The sequence below is a fragment of the Nerophis ophidion genome, linkage group LG05, assembly GCF_033978795.1.
Source record: "Nerophis ophidion isolate RoL-2023_Sa linkage group LG05, RoL_Noph_v1.0, whole genome shotgun sequence".
Lineage (NCBI taxonomy): Eukaryota > Metazoa > Chordata > Actinopteri > Syngnathiformes > Syngnathidae > Nerophis > Nerophis ophidion.
The window spans coordinates 15124713-15137417 of record NC_084615.1 but is presented as its reverse complement, the minus strand read 5'-3'; the positions used below and the strand labels follow the sequence as shown (position 1 = coordinate 15137417).

Here is a 12705-nt window from a genome sequence, read left to right as displayed (position 1 = left end):
TGCCAGACTGTGAACCCACACCAAACAAGAATGACAAACACATTTCAGGAGAACATCCGCACCGTAATACAACAGAACAAATACTCAGAATCCCATGCAGCCCTGACTATTCCGGGCTACAATACACACACCCATGCTACCATCAACCCCCCACTCCTCTACCCTCCCTACTTGCGTCGGTTGAGGTTGTGTATATTGTAGCCTGGGAGGGTTTGGGCTGCTAGGTGTTCTGGGTATTAGTTCTCTTGTGTTTAAGTTGTGTTAGGGTGCGGATGTTCTCCCAAAATGTGTTTGTCATTCTTGTTTGGTGTGGGTTCAAAGTGTGGCGCATATTTGTAACAGTGTTAAAGTTATTTATACGGCCACCCTCAGTGTGACCTGTATAGCTGTTGAGTAAGTACGTCTTGCAGCCACTAACGTTGTTCTGCACAACTCTTGCACAACATGATTTAGAGTTGTTACTTTAGTTGTGTTATGTGCGCAATGACTAGTTGTAGAGCACTAATTCTCTTATAGATGGTGCGCTATGTGTGTATGCCAAGGGTTAGGTGAGAAAATAAGGTTGGCGGCTGCTTACAGTAGAAGAAGAAGCGCGCTTCTTAGCATAGTTGCGAGACCTGTTGTGGCTCAATATTGGTCCATATATAAGGCGCATCGGAATATAAGGCGCACTGTCAGCTTTCGAGAAAAATTGAGGTTTTTAAGTGCGCCTTATAGTGCGGAAAATACGGTACTAAAAAAAATCTAATCATAGATGAAAATATTTTGTCCCCGAAATAATCATGTGTGTAATCAAACGTGTTTTATGTGCTAGTACACATTATTTTACAGCACCTCAAATTCAATTTACACTTAAACGTATTTTCATTCATTATAAAATACGTCATTTGAGATCTAAAAAAAAACCCCGCAAAATCTGGGTCACCAAACCGAAGGTAAAGACCACTGTTACATACAAATCATTAAAGAATACAAATAATAATGTATTTGTTTGTAAATGTTAACTTAAAGTGTTCAGTACACCATTGATACTTTTAGTGCAGAATGAAGTCTGTGATGACAAGCAAAATAACAAAAGAACTTTGAGAGGAATAAAAGTTGTTCTCCCCCAAAACGTACTTTAAAAGAAGCCAAATTGGGCCCTAAAAGCAAGGTAGGGACTATAGCTAAACACAATTATAAATATGAAGAGTTGTCAGCTGTTGTTACCTCCATCCAACATGGCGCAAAGACGCTGCAGTAGTACACAGTAGGTACTCTGTATATTCCTGCGCCAGACAATCCCACTTTAAATAAGCAAGAAAAAATGGTGATATCATTCCAGCTCAAAAAATATGAAAAAAATCATTCTGATCTTTTTTTTTTTTGCCCTATCGCCAAGCCCAAATACAACAGCAGATTACATTGGATATAGGAGTTGGTATATTTATGACGTACACAACTAACTGAGTAGTCATTGTGCAACAAGAGGAGACACTTTTGGAATGGTTCTCAGCTCTGTTTACACCAGACATTGTTGTTTGTGTCAAAGGCCACTGTGGGTGGAGTATACCCAGGATCCTGCTACTTATGCTCTGGAGGACCAATTTTTGATTGGTGAGGCTTCTGCTTACTTGGTGTGCAGCATATGAGGCAATGGATGGGTGAAATGAAAGTGAGCCTTAAACTTGAAAGTCATACCTAACTTTGTTTCTGCAGGACGGGACTTGTTGGTGCACCCTGTCACTGAAGAGGGAGCCCGTGGAGTCACTGCCTATCTGCCTGGAAAAGAGGAGGTAAAGAAATAAAAGATGATTGTTTGGCATGTTTTCAACTAACTCTTGTTTGCCTATCAGGTCTGGTTTGACGTGCACACCTTCCAGAAACACAACGGCGCTCAGAACCTTTACATTCCTGTCACCATGAGCTCTGTAAGACACGCTTGTAAAGCATGGCACATTTTGCATTGTTAAGCCGTCCCCTCTATCTTCCCACCAGATCCCAGTTTTCCAGCGTGGCGGCTCAATTATTCCCAGAAAGCTTCGAGTGCGCAGATCCTCCACCTGCATGGAGCACGACCCTTACACTTTGATGGTGGCCCTGGACCCACAGGTACGTCACCTCCCACAGTCCTGGCACAGCAGTGGCTTTGTTTTATTCCCACACTCTTGAACACAGGGGGCTGCCGAAGGAGAGCTCTACATTGATGACGGACACACTTTCAACTTTGAGAAGAAGGAGTTCATTCACAGGAAGCTGTCCTTCGCCAACAACATCCTCTCCTCTCTGTACGTTGCTATTTTTTCTTTTTCAATATTACACATTGAAAATGTTGTGGATTAAACACAAACACATTCAACTTGTGGGGGGGATGTATAACATGGCTCCAATTTAACTCCTCTCATTTGCCATAATGCCCATAAAAATTGACCAACATTTGCCTGACTTTGTACTAGGGCTGGGCGATATTTTTAGGCGAATATTGCGATATACGATATATATTACGATATTTTGCCATGGCCTTGAATGAACACTTGATGCATATAATCACAGCAGTATGATGATTATTTGTGTCTACATTACAACATTGTTCCTCATACTGCATTATAATATATGCTACTTTTAAACTTTCATGCAGAGAGGGAAATCACAACTAAGTCAACTGACCAAAAGTGTATTTGTTAAAGTTATTAAGCAGTGGCACAAACATTCAAGTCATTTCCAAAACGTAAAGTGCAAGATCGTCAGAGACATTTTAAGCGTCAAATAAAAATGGGCTGTATAATAGGAAATCAAATAGTATTCGTCCTTTACTATGTGGTATGTTATTACGGTTATGAAATTCTCTTCATTCTCTAGCGCAGGGGTCGGGAACCTTTTTGGCTGAGAGAGCCATACAAGCCAAATGTTTTTAAAAGTATTTCCGTGAGAGCCATATATTTATTTTTTTTAACAGTGAATACAACTATATGCGTGCATTTTTAAGAAAGACCAACATTTTTAGAGTATAATAAGTCTTTTATTCTTTTTAGTAACATTGTTATTCTGATGCTAACCAAAATTAAATAAAATACTTCTTGCCATTAATCCGACTTCTTGAACAGGTGCGGTAAAAACCAGATGGATGGATGAAAATCCATGAGAATATTTTGTATTTTGAACGTTATTTTTGAAACTGTGATTACCAGCGGAATTATTCATTACTTATTGTGTTAAGCAATATCAGCTAAGATTTATCTGAGAAACAGGGGCAGTCATCAAAAGAGCCACATCTGGCTCTAGAGCCATAGGTTCCCTACCCCTGCTCTAGCGAGTGACTTTTCAAATGATGCTACATATTAACAGTAATGCTACTTTTAATAGCAACGCTTTTGCCCCACACTTGACAAATTATGGTTGTCTGTTCGACATATTCCCACTTGAAGCCAAACCACCGCCAGATGATGGACCCCCTACTGTTTTTATTGGGAATTAAGTCTTCCTTCATTTGTTACCAGATCCGCACCTTCTTTCTCTCGTACGGCTACATTAGCAGCTAACGTAGCCCAGTCTGCTACCTCTCTGCTCTGCGAGGGCGTATACGTATGTGACGTATGACGTGACAGTATGTGACGTCTGTATGAATGTGCGCCTGCTTGTCTGTGAGGAGAGACAGGGAAGAGTGAGAAGAGCCTGTAGTGTAATGCCCGCAGCTAAAGGCAACTGCGTGAGAACGTATACTCGAATATTACGATATAGTCATTTTCTATATCGCACAGAGACAAACCCGCGATATATCGCCCAGCCCTACTTTGTACTTCCCTTGACTTTTTACTTGTTAAAGGACAAAGGGAATGATGGTCAATGGCTAATAAAATTGTCTCCTTTATAAACTACCAAAAACCTTGTATTTATTTATTCATGCATTTTGGGCAACACAAAGTCAGACACATGCGCACCATCGACGTTTGGTTTATTAATCATGGTGTACGATCAACCTTAATCTGGCTCCGAGTACCGTATTTCCCGCACTGTAAGGCGCACCGGATTATAAGGCGCACCTAACAATGAATGGCTTATTTTAAAACTTTGTTCATGTATAAGGTGCACCGCAATATAAGGCGCATAAAATAGATGCTACAGTAGAGACTGGGGTTATATTATGGATCCTTTAGATCAGGGGTCGGCAACCCGCGGATCTTTGATCACTCTGATGTGGCTCAGCTGCTAAATTGCCGACCCCAACGACTATTCCGTGAGGTTTCCGGATTTTAGTGCCTCTCTCAGAAATCACCCGGGGATAACATTCTCCAATTTTCACCTGGACTACAATACTGAGGGTGTGCAGTGATGGCAATGTCTTTAACCTCCTCTATAACATGTCGTCGCGCCCGCTTTTACATCACGCGATCTGCGTGTCGACTGGTCATTTTATGTTCAGCCTCTGTTAACACACGAAAGGGACTGTAACGCAAACTTAGTCAACAGCCATACAGGTTACACTGAGGGTTGTAATATAAACCACTTTAACACTCTTACTAATATGCGCCACACTGTGAACCCACACCAAACAAGAATGACAAACACATTTCGGGAGAACATCGGTGCTGTAACACAACATAAACACAAAAGAACAAATACCCAGAATTCCATGCGCCCACCTCAACCGATGCACGAAGGGGTTGGGGGGATTTGGTGCTAAATGTAGCCCGGAAGAGTGGGATGCATGGGATTCTGGGTATTTGTTCTTTTGTGTTTGTTGTGTTACAGTGCCGATGTTCTCCCAAAATGTTTGTCATTCTTGTTTGGTGTGGGTTCACAGTGTGGTGCATATTAGTAAGAGTGTTAGTTGTTTATATCACAACCCTCAGTGTAACCTGTATGGCTGTTGAACAAGTATGCGTTGCAGTCGTTTGCATGTGTCAGCAGAAGCCTCGTACAACATATGACTGGGCTGGCAAGCTGATTGGATGTGTTGTTGAGGGCGTCAAAGGCAGCACCTTCATAGGTTGCCCTTATTATTGTTAATCGAGGGAAATTCTGCAAACATTCGCGAGAATGGTTGATCTGACATTCGGTAGTCTCTCGAAATATTCGGGATGGTTTGCAAGTGTGATGCTGTCAAGCCGCATTCATAAAAAACTTGCGGGCCCCACTATCATTCAATTTTCATATTAAGGTGCGGGCCGCGTGTCTGAGACCCCTGGTTTATACATAACACAAAGTAAAAAGTGTTATTTCAAAAGAGTTTTGTGGCTCCCATTGTTTTCTTTATTTTGTGAAATGGGTCAACATGGCTCTTTGGGTGGTAAAGGTTGCCGACCCCTGCTTTATAGATGGAGCTGCGCTAAAGGGAATGTCAACAAAACAGTCAGATAGGTCAGTCAAACTTTATTAATAGATTACAAACCAGCGTTCTGACAACTCCGTTCACTCCCAAAATGAATAAAAAGCTGATTTATTATTTTCCCCGAATCAATAAACCCTGTAAAAAACAGTCTGATACTGTTACGGTAAATGAAAAGTTAGTGCAATCACAATATAGTAACACTCGAAATAGTGCAAAGCAATAATATATCAATAACTCAACTTTGCTCAAACGATAAAGTCACACAACACAACACACAAAATAAACATGTAAAGCTCACTTTATTGAGGTATTCTTCATCCACAAATCCCTCAAATTCTTCTTCTTCAGTGTTCGAATCAAACAGTTGGGCGAATACGGCATCGAACATCTTGATGTCTTGTCGAAGTCGTCATTAAAGGAGTCAGTGTCGCTGTTAAATTCTCTCTTTGCTGCTCTATTCTTGTGTTTTACTGTGTGACTGATCGCCTTGAGTTTAAACCCTGCGTCGTAAGCGTGTCTCCTAATAGGAGCCTTTTTGGGGTCTTTACATAAACACACAGAAACGGCACACCTCCCGCAGTCATATATCCCAGCATGCACCGCGCGCTTCTTCTTCTACTGGGTAAAGGAAGTCGGTGGCTGCTTACCGTAGAAGAGGAAGTGCGCTTCTTCTTCTACGGGGGAAAATAAGGTTGGCAGCTGCTTACTGTAAAACAGGCGTCGGCAACCCGCGGGTCCGTAGCCGCATGCGGCTCTTTGACCACTCTGATGTGGCTCAGCCGCATACTTGCCAACCGCCCGGAGAAGTAGATTTCTAATTTTAATGTCTCTATCAGAAATCTCCCGGGTAAACATTTTTTGATTTTCACCCAGACATCAACTTTGAGGGCGTGCCGTGATGACAATGCCTTTAACACCCTTTCTACATGTCATCGCGCCAGGATTTTCACCATGCTATCTGCGTGCTGGCCGTCCTATCACATTTTAGATGCGACCTCTATCTGAAGGCATTCGCAACTGCAAGGCATACTTGTTCAACAGCCATACAGGTCACACTGAGGGTTATGATATAAAAAACTTTAGCACTCTTACTAATATGCGCCACACTGTGAACTCACACCAAACAAGAATGACAAACACATTTCGGGAGAACATTCTCACTATAACACAACAAAAACATGACAGAACAAATACCCAGAATCCCATGTGTCCTGAATCTTCCGGGCTCCATTACACACCCAGCTACCACCAATCCAACCCCCCCTCAACCCCACCCACCTCAACCGACGCACAGAGGGTTGGGGGTGGGGGTTGGGTTGGTGGTAGCTGGGTGTTTAATTGAGCCCGGAAGATTCAGGATACATGGGATTCTGGGTATTTGTTTTGTCGTGTTTATGTTGTGTTATAGTGCGGATGTTCTCCTGAAATGTGTTTGTCATTCTTGTTTGGTGTGGGTTCACATTGTGGCGCATATTAGTAAGAGTGCTAAAGTTGTTTAAATGGCCACCCTCAGTGTGACCTGTATTGCTGTTGAATAAGGATGCCTTGCAGTCTCTTACGTGTGTCTGGAATAGCCTCGTCAAACAATTCTTTGGGCTGGCAATCTATTTGTACAAACTGTAGAGGGCGGTAGTGACATCATTATATGCCCTTATTATTGTTCATTGGGTAAACACCAGCGTACATTCGAGTGAATAATTACTCTGAAATTCGGGCATCTCCCAGGGTAATTGGGAGGGTTGGCAGGCGTTACGCTGTCTAGCGGCATACATATAAAACTCGTGGGCCGCACTAACATGGTTTATACATAGCACAAAGCAAAAAAAACTCTGTATGCAATATTATTTCATTATACATTTCAAAAGAGTTATGTGGCTCCCATTGGTTTATTTACTTTGTGAAACGGTTCAAAATGGCTCTTTGAGTAGTAAAGGTTGCCGACCCCTGATGTAGAAGAAGAAGCGCATTTCTTCTTCTACGGGGGAAAATGAAGTCGGTGGCTGCTTACCGTAGTTGCGAGACCTGTTGTGACTCAATATTGGTCCATATATAAGGCGCACCGGATTATAAGGCGCACTGTCAGCTTTTGACAAAATTTGAGGTTTTTAGGTGCGCCTTATCGTGCGGAAAATACGGTATACTTAGTCAACACACCTACATCAAGCATCACCTTTTAAAAGTCAGCACGTGAATCATCCGCTGCTCCTTCGGCCCTCCAGATTTACTTGTGGCGAGCCATCTCAGTTCAAAGAATACAGTTGTGATCAAAATTATTCAACCCCCACACAATTTTGGTGTTTTAGCAAGTTGGACATTTATTCCGTATTTTGTTGATAGTCATATCAAATAAAGATGTGTCAAATAGACAAATGCAACTTAAATTGTAACACTGTATTTTACAAAATACCAAAAAAGGACATTTTTCTTAATATCTCTTTGACAAAATGATTCAAGCCCCTAGTTCCATGCATCTTTAGTACTTAGTAGAACACCCTTTGGCAGTAATGACATCTTTCAAAGGTGATACATAAGCGGACACAAGCTTCTTGCAACCATCTACAGGTATTTTAGCCCATTCCTCTTGGGCAAAGGCCTCCAGTTCATTCATATTCTTGGGCTTGCGTGCTGCAACTGCCTTCTTCAAGTCCCACCACAGCTTTTCTAGAGGATTTAGGTCTGGCGACTGTGAAGGCCACTCCAGAGTCTTCCGGCCCTTCTTCTGCAACCACTCTGATGTTGATTTGGAGGTATGCTTGGGATCCTTGTCCTGTTGGAAGGTCCAACGTCTCCCAAGCCTCAGCTTCCTCACTGACTTCATGACATTTGCAGCTAATATATCCTGCTAGGAAATAGAATTCATAATGCCTTGAACGCGCTGGAGATTCCCGGTACATGAGGCAGAGAAACAGCCCCAGAGCATGATTGACCCCCCACCATGCTTAACAGTAGGCAAGGTGTTCTTCTCTTTGTAAGCTTCATTTTTTCTCCTCCAGACATAACGTTGATTCATAGGCCCAAAGAGTTCCACTTTTGTCTCATCACTCCATAGAACAGTTTCCCAAAACCTTTGGGGTTTGTCCAGATGATTTTTGGCATACTGGAGTCTATTTTTCTTGTGCCTGGTAGTCAGAAGTGGGGTGCGCCTGGGAGTTCTGGCATGGAGGCCTTCATCTCGTAGTGCGCGCCTTATTGTCTGGGACGAAACCTGCGTTCCCCCCTCTGCAATGTCTTGTTGTAGTTCCTCAGCTGTTACCCGGGGATTTTTTACCACTGTACGCTTCAAATACCGGACAGCATCCTCTTTCTACCACGCTTAGGAAGTGTTTCCACTGTGCCTTTAGCTTTAAACTTGCGAATTAGGCTCCCAACTGTGTCTCTTGGAATGTGTAATGTCTTTGCTATTTTGTTATATCCATATCCTTTTTTATGAAGAGAAATGACCTTCTCTCTTGACTTCTTTGACCACTCCCTGGACTTCACCATGTTGCAAATACCCCATTGACCATCTACAAGAAGCTGAGCGTCACAGTCTTTTTCAATCAGTTTAATTGTTGCACGTTATGGTTCTAATCACATCTACAGGTGTTTTCAACACCTGATTGAAAAGACCTTATTCAAATTCTGTTCTTAAGAGTTATGATTCTGAATTTGAATTGAATTATATTTATATAGCGCTTTTCTCTAGTGACTCAAAGCGCTTTACATAGTGAAACCCAATATCTAAGTTACATTTAGACCAGTGTGGGTGGCACTGATCTTCAAGGAGTTGAATCATTTTGTCAATGAGATATTAAGAGAAATGACACTGTTTGGTATGTTACAAAATATAATGTTGTAATTCAAGTTGCATTTGTCTATTCAATGCATCTTTATTTGATATGACTATAAACAAAATACGGAATAAATGTCCTACTTGCTAAAACACCAAAACTGTGTGGGGGTTGAATAATTTTGATCACAACTGTACATGCTAACATTGCAAAAATAATAGTTTTTCTTTGTCATGGCCCACAGAAACCTTTCCCCAGAAGCCCAGTTCTCTACCTCCTCCTCAGTGGAACGCATTGTCATATTGGGTGCAAAGAAGCCCACCAAGGCCACCCTGAGGACAGCTGGTGAGTCCATTTTTGATTGATTGATACTGTTATTAGTACATTGCACAGTACAGTACATATTCCGTACAATTGACCACTAAATGGTAACACCTCAATAAGTTTTTCAACTTGTTAAAGTCGGGGTCATGCTGCACATCCACGTGCAGCATTCTCTTCAATAATCCGCTCTTTGCTATTTGTAATCATTTGGTTTCCTGCAGACGGTAAGAGCAGCCAACTTGAGTTTGACTTTGACACGGCTACGTCCGTCTTGACTCTGCGCAAGCCGGGCATGAACGCCGGCACTGACTGGAGCGTGATGCTGCAGTAACCATGGAGACGGAGGAGGAGGAGGAGGACAAAGTGACTGAAGAAAAGAGGAGGAATGAGCACTGTGAATACTAAAGGACATCCATCTCTACACTTGTTTGCCCCTCTTGTTTTCATCTGTAACTAATAGTAACCACTAGATTAATCAGCTCTTAGGATCATTCTCAAAACCGATGCTTACATTTTTTTTATTCAAGAATTGATTAAGAAAGCTGCTCCTAAATCTTTTTACTGAACATATCGCATTCTTTTTCCAAAGGTTAATCCCACTTTGGAGGCCAATCAAGTCAATCAAGCTGCTGCACAAAAACTTTTTGGTAATGGAAATCTTTTCAGCAACACAACTTTGTGTGTTATCCTGCACACACTTTCTTTTAGCACTCTTCTTTTCTTGACTGTATTTTTTCTTGCACTTGAATCCAAGTGACAACCTTAAGGTGACTGTTGTCCACTCTATCAGAGCATCACTGGTTCAAAAGAAGATATTCCAAAAATAATACGTCGTGTTCATGTAGTCTGTCACCCGGCGTCCTGTTCATGTAGTCTGTCACCCGGCGTCGTGTTCATGTAGCCTATCACCCAGCGTCGTGTTCATGTAGTCTGTCACCCGGCGTCGTGTTCATGTAGTCTGTCACCCGGTGTCGTGTTCATGTAGTGTGTCACCCGGCGTCGTGTTCATGTAGTCTGTCACCCGGCGTCGTGTTCATGTAGTCTGTCACCCGGCGTCGTGTTCATGTAGTCTGTCACCCGGTGTCGTGTTCATGTAGTGTGTCACCCGGCGTCGTGTTCATGTAGTCTTTCACCCGGCGTCGTGTTCATGTAGTCTGTCACCCGGCGTCGTGTTCATGTAGTCTGTCACCCGGCGTCGTGTTCATGTAGTCTGTCACCCGGCGTCGTGTTCATGTAGTCTGTCACCCGGCGTCGTGTTCATGTAGTCTGTCACCCGGCGTCGTGTTCATGTAGTCTGTCACCCGGCGTCGTGTTCATGTAGTCTGTCACCCGGTGTCGTGTTCATGTAGTGTGTCACCCGGCGTCGTGTTCATGTAGTCTGTCACCCGGCGTCCTGTTCATGTAGTCTGTCACCCGGCGTCGTGTTCATGTAGTCTGTCACCCGGCGTCGTGTTCATGTAGTCTGTCACCCGGCGTCGTGTTCATGTAGTCTGTCACCCGGCGTCGTGTTCATGTAGTCTGTCACCCGGCGTCGTGTTCATGTAGTCTTGTCACCCGGCGTCGTGTTCATGTAGTCTGTCACCCGGCGTCGTGTTCATGTAGTCTGTCACCCGGCGTCGTGTTCCTGTAGTCTGTCACCCGGTGTCGTGTTCATGTAGTCTGTCACCCGGCGTCGTGTTCATGTAGTCTGTCACCCGGCGTCGTGTTCATGTAGTCCGTCACCCGGCGTCGTGTTCATGTAGTCCGTCACCCGGCGTCGTGTTCATGTAGTCTGTCACCCGGCGTCGTGTTCATGTAGTCTGTCACCCGGCGTCGTGTTCATGTAGTCTGTCACCCAGCATCGTGCCGTGCACGCTCTTAGTGTGTGCACAAAAGCAACTTACAATTTGCTACGATATAAATACACTCAATTGTAGCTAAACTTTTCTCTCACTAGATGACGCTGGCAACTAACATGACTCATGAGTTACGTCGGGTGTTGTTGATGCGGAAAAAGGGCAGCATATAATGCTTGCAACACTTTTGAAAGTTTGCAAACAGTCACTTTAAAGGTTGTTTGGATATTTTAAGATTTCTTAAGTCTGACATTTCCATTTCGTAATGGGTTTTCCTTTTTCCCAGTGTGATCTTAGTGTGGTCATACTCCTTGTTTTCTGCAGCTCTCGTGCTTCTCAATGAATATGGATACTGTGCAAAATGGAGGAGTTCTGGATTGTCAATATAACTGAAAGTTTCACATTTTGAATTTAACTACAGAGAGAGATTGGCTTTCATAATTTCCATTTGGTTCAGATGCACCTGCAGACGACAATGGTTTAGTCCGATGTGAGCTCATCTTCCAATATTGCATTTCTGTCCTATAGTCTTTCGTATTGATTGATAGTTTTTATGATCGCACCTTGCTGCCATTTAGATGGCCGCAGCTTGACACGGGGGACTGAAGTGAAGGAGCAGACTCCTTCTAGTGATATGACCAAGTGAAAATAAAGATGACCAATTGTGAGACGTCTTTTTAGTTATTCCGTTAATTGTGTGAATGCTACAAACATTCACACATGCGTGTGTACCCCAATATTCGCCTATTTTTAAAGGCCTACTGAAATTAGATTTTCTTATTTAAATGGGGATAGCAGGTCCATTCTATGTGTCATACTTAATCATTTTGCCATATTGCCATATTTTTGTTGAAAGGATTTAATAGAGAACATCGACGATAAAGTTTGCAACTTTTGGTCGCTAATAAAAAAAGCCTGACCTGTACCGGAAGTAGCAGACGATGTGCGCGTGACGTCACGGGTTGTGGAGCTCCTCACATCTGAACATTGTTTATAATCATGGCCACCAGCAGCGAGAGCGATTCGGACCGAGAAAGCGACGATTTCCACATTAATTTGAGCGAGGATGAAATATTTGTGGATGAGGAAAGTGAGAGTGAAGGACGAGAAGAAAAAAAAGACAAGGCAGTGGTAGCGATTCAGATGTTATTAGACATATTTACTTGGATAATTCTGGAAAATCCCTTATCTGCTTATTGTGTTACTAGTGTTTTAGTGAGGTTATATAGTCGTACCTGAAAGTCGGAGGGGTGTGGCCACGGGTGTGCTGACCGCCAGTGTCTCTGAGGGAAGCCACGTTTCTCGACGAGGCAAAGCAAAGGCAGCCAGTCGGGCCGGGCTGAGCTTTTTTTCCCCCCTCCACGGTGGAAGCATCCCACGTTCGGGGGCTCCCGGTCAGAGAAGGCAAGACAATCCGCAGCTGCCTCTTTGACAGGTGCACAAGGAACGACGTAAGCGCCGCTCATGT

At 43.2% G+C, this 12705-nt stretch overlaps 1 protein-coding gene across 4 annotated transcripts in view; it reads left to right on the top strand.

The window, feature by feature from the left end:
• The window catches only part of ganabb (glucosidase II alpha subunit b), a 61027-nt gene extending 49122 nt beyond the window's left edge, over nucleotides 1-11905 (top strand). For all 4 annotated transcript variants that reach the window (XM_061900169.1, XM_061900168.1, XM_061900171.1 and 1 more), the window contains 7 exons: nucleotides 1532-1596; nucleotides 1699-1775; nucleotides 1836-1910; nucleotides 1978-2091; nucleotides 2158-2267; nucleotides 9323-9423; nucleotides 9624-11905. In XM_061900169.1, coding sequence (XP_061756153.1) covers nucleotides 1532-1596; nucleotides 1699-1775; nucleotides 1836-1910; nucleotides 1978-2091; nucleotides 2158-2267; nucleotides 9323-9423; nucleotides 9624-9733 — 652 coding nt within the window. In that variant the 3' untranslated portion in view covers nucleotides 9734-11905. The remainder of the gene's footprint in view (nucleotides 1-1531; nucleotides 1597-1698; nucleotides 1776-1835; nucleotides 1911-1977; nucleotides 2092-2157; nucleotides 2268-9322; nucleotides 9424-9623) is intronic.
• Nucleotides 11906-12705: the final 800 nt, after the last annotated feature.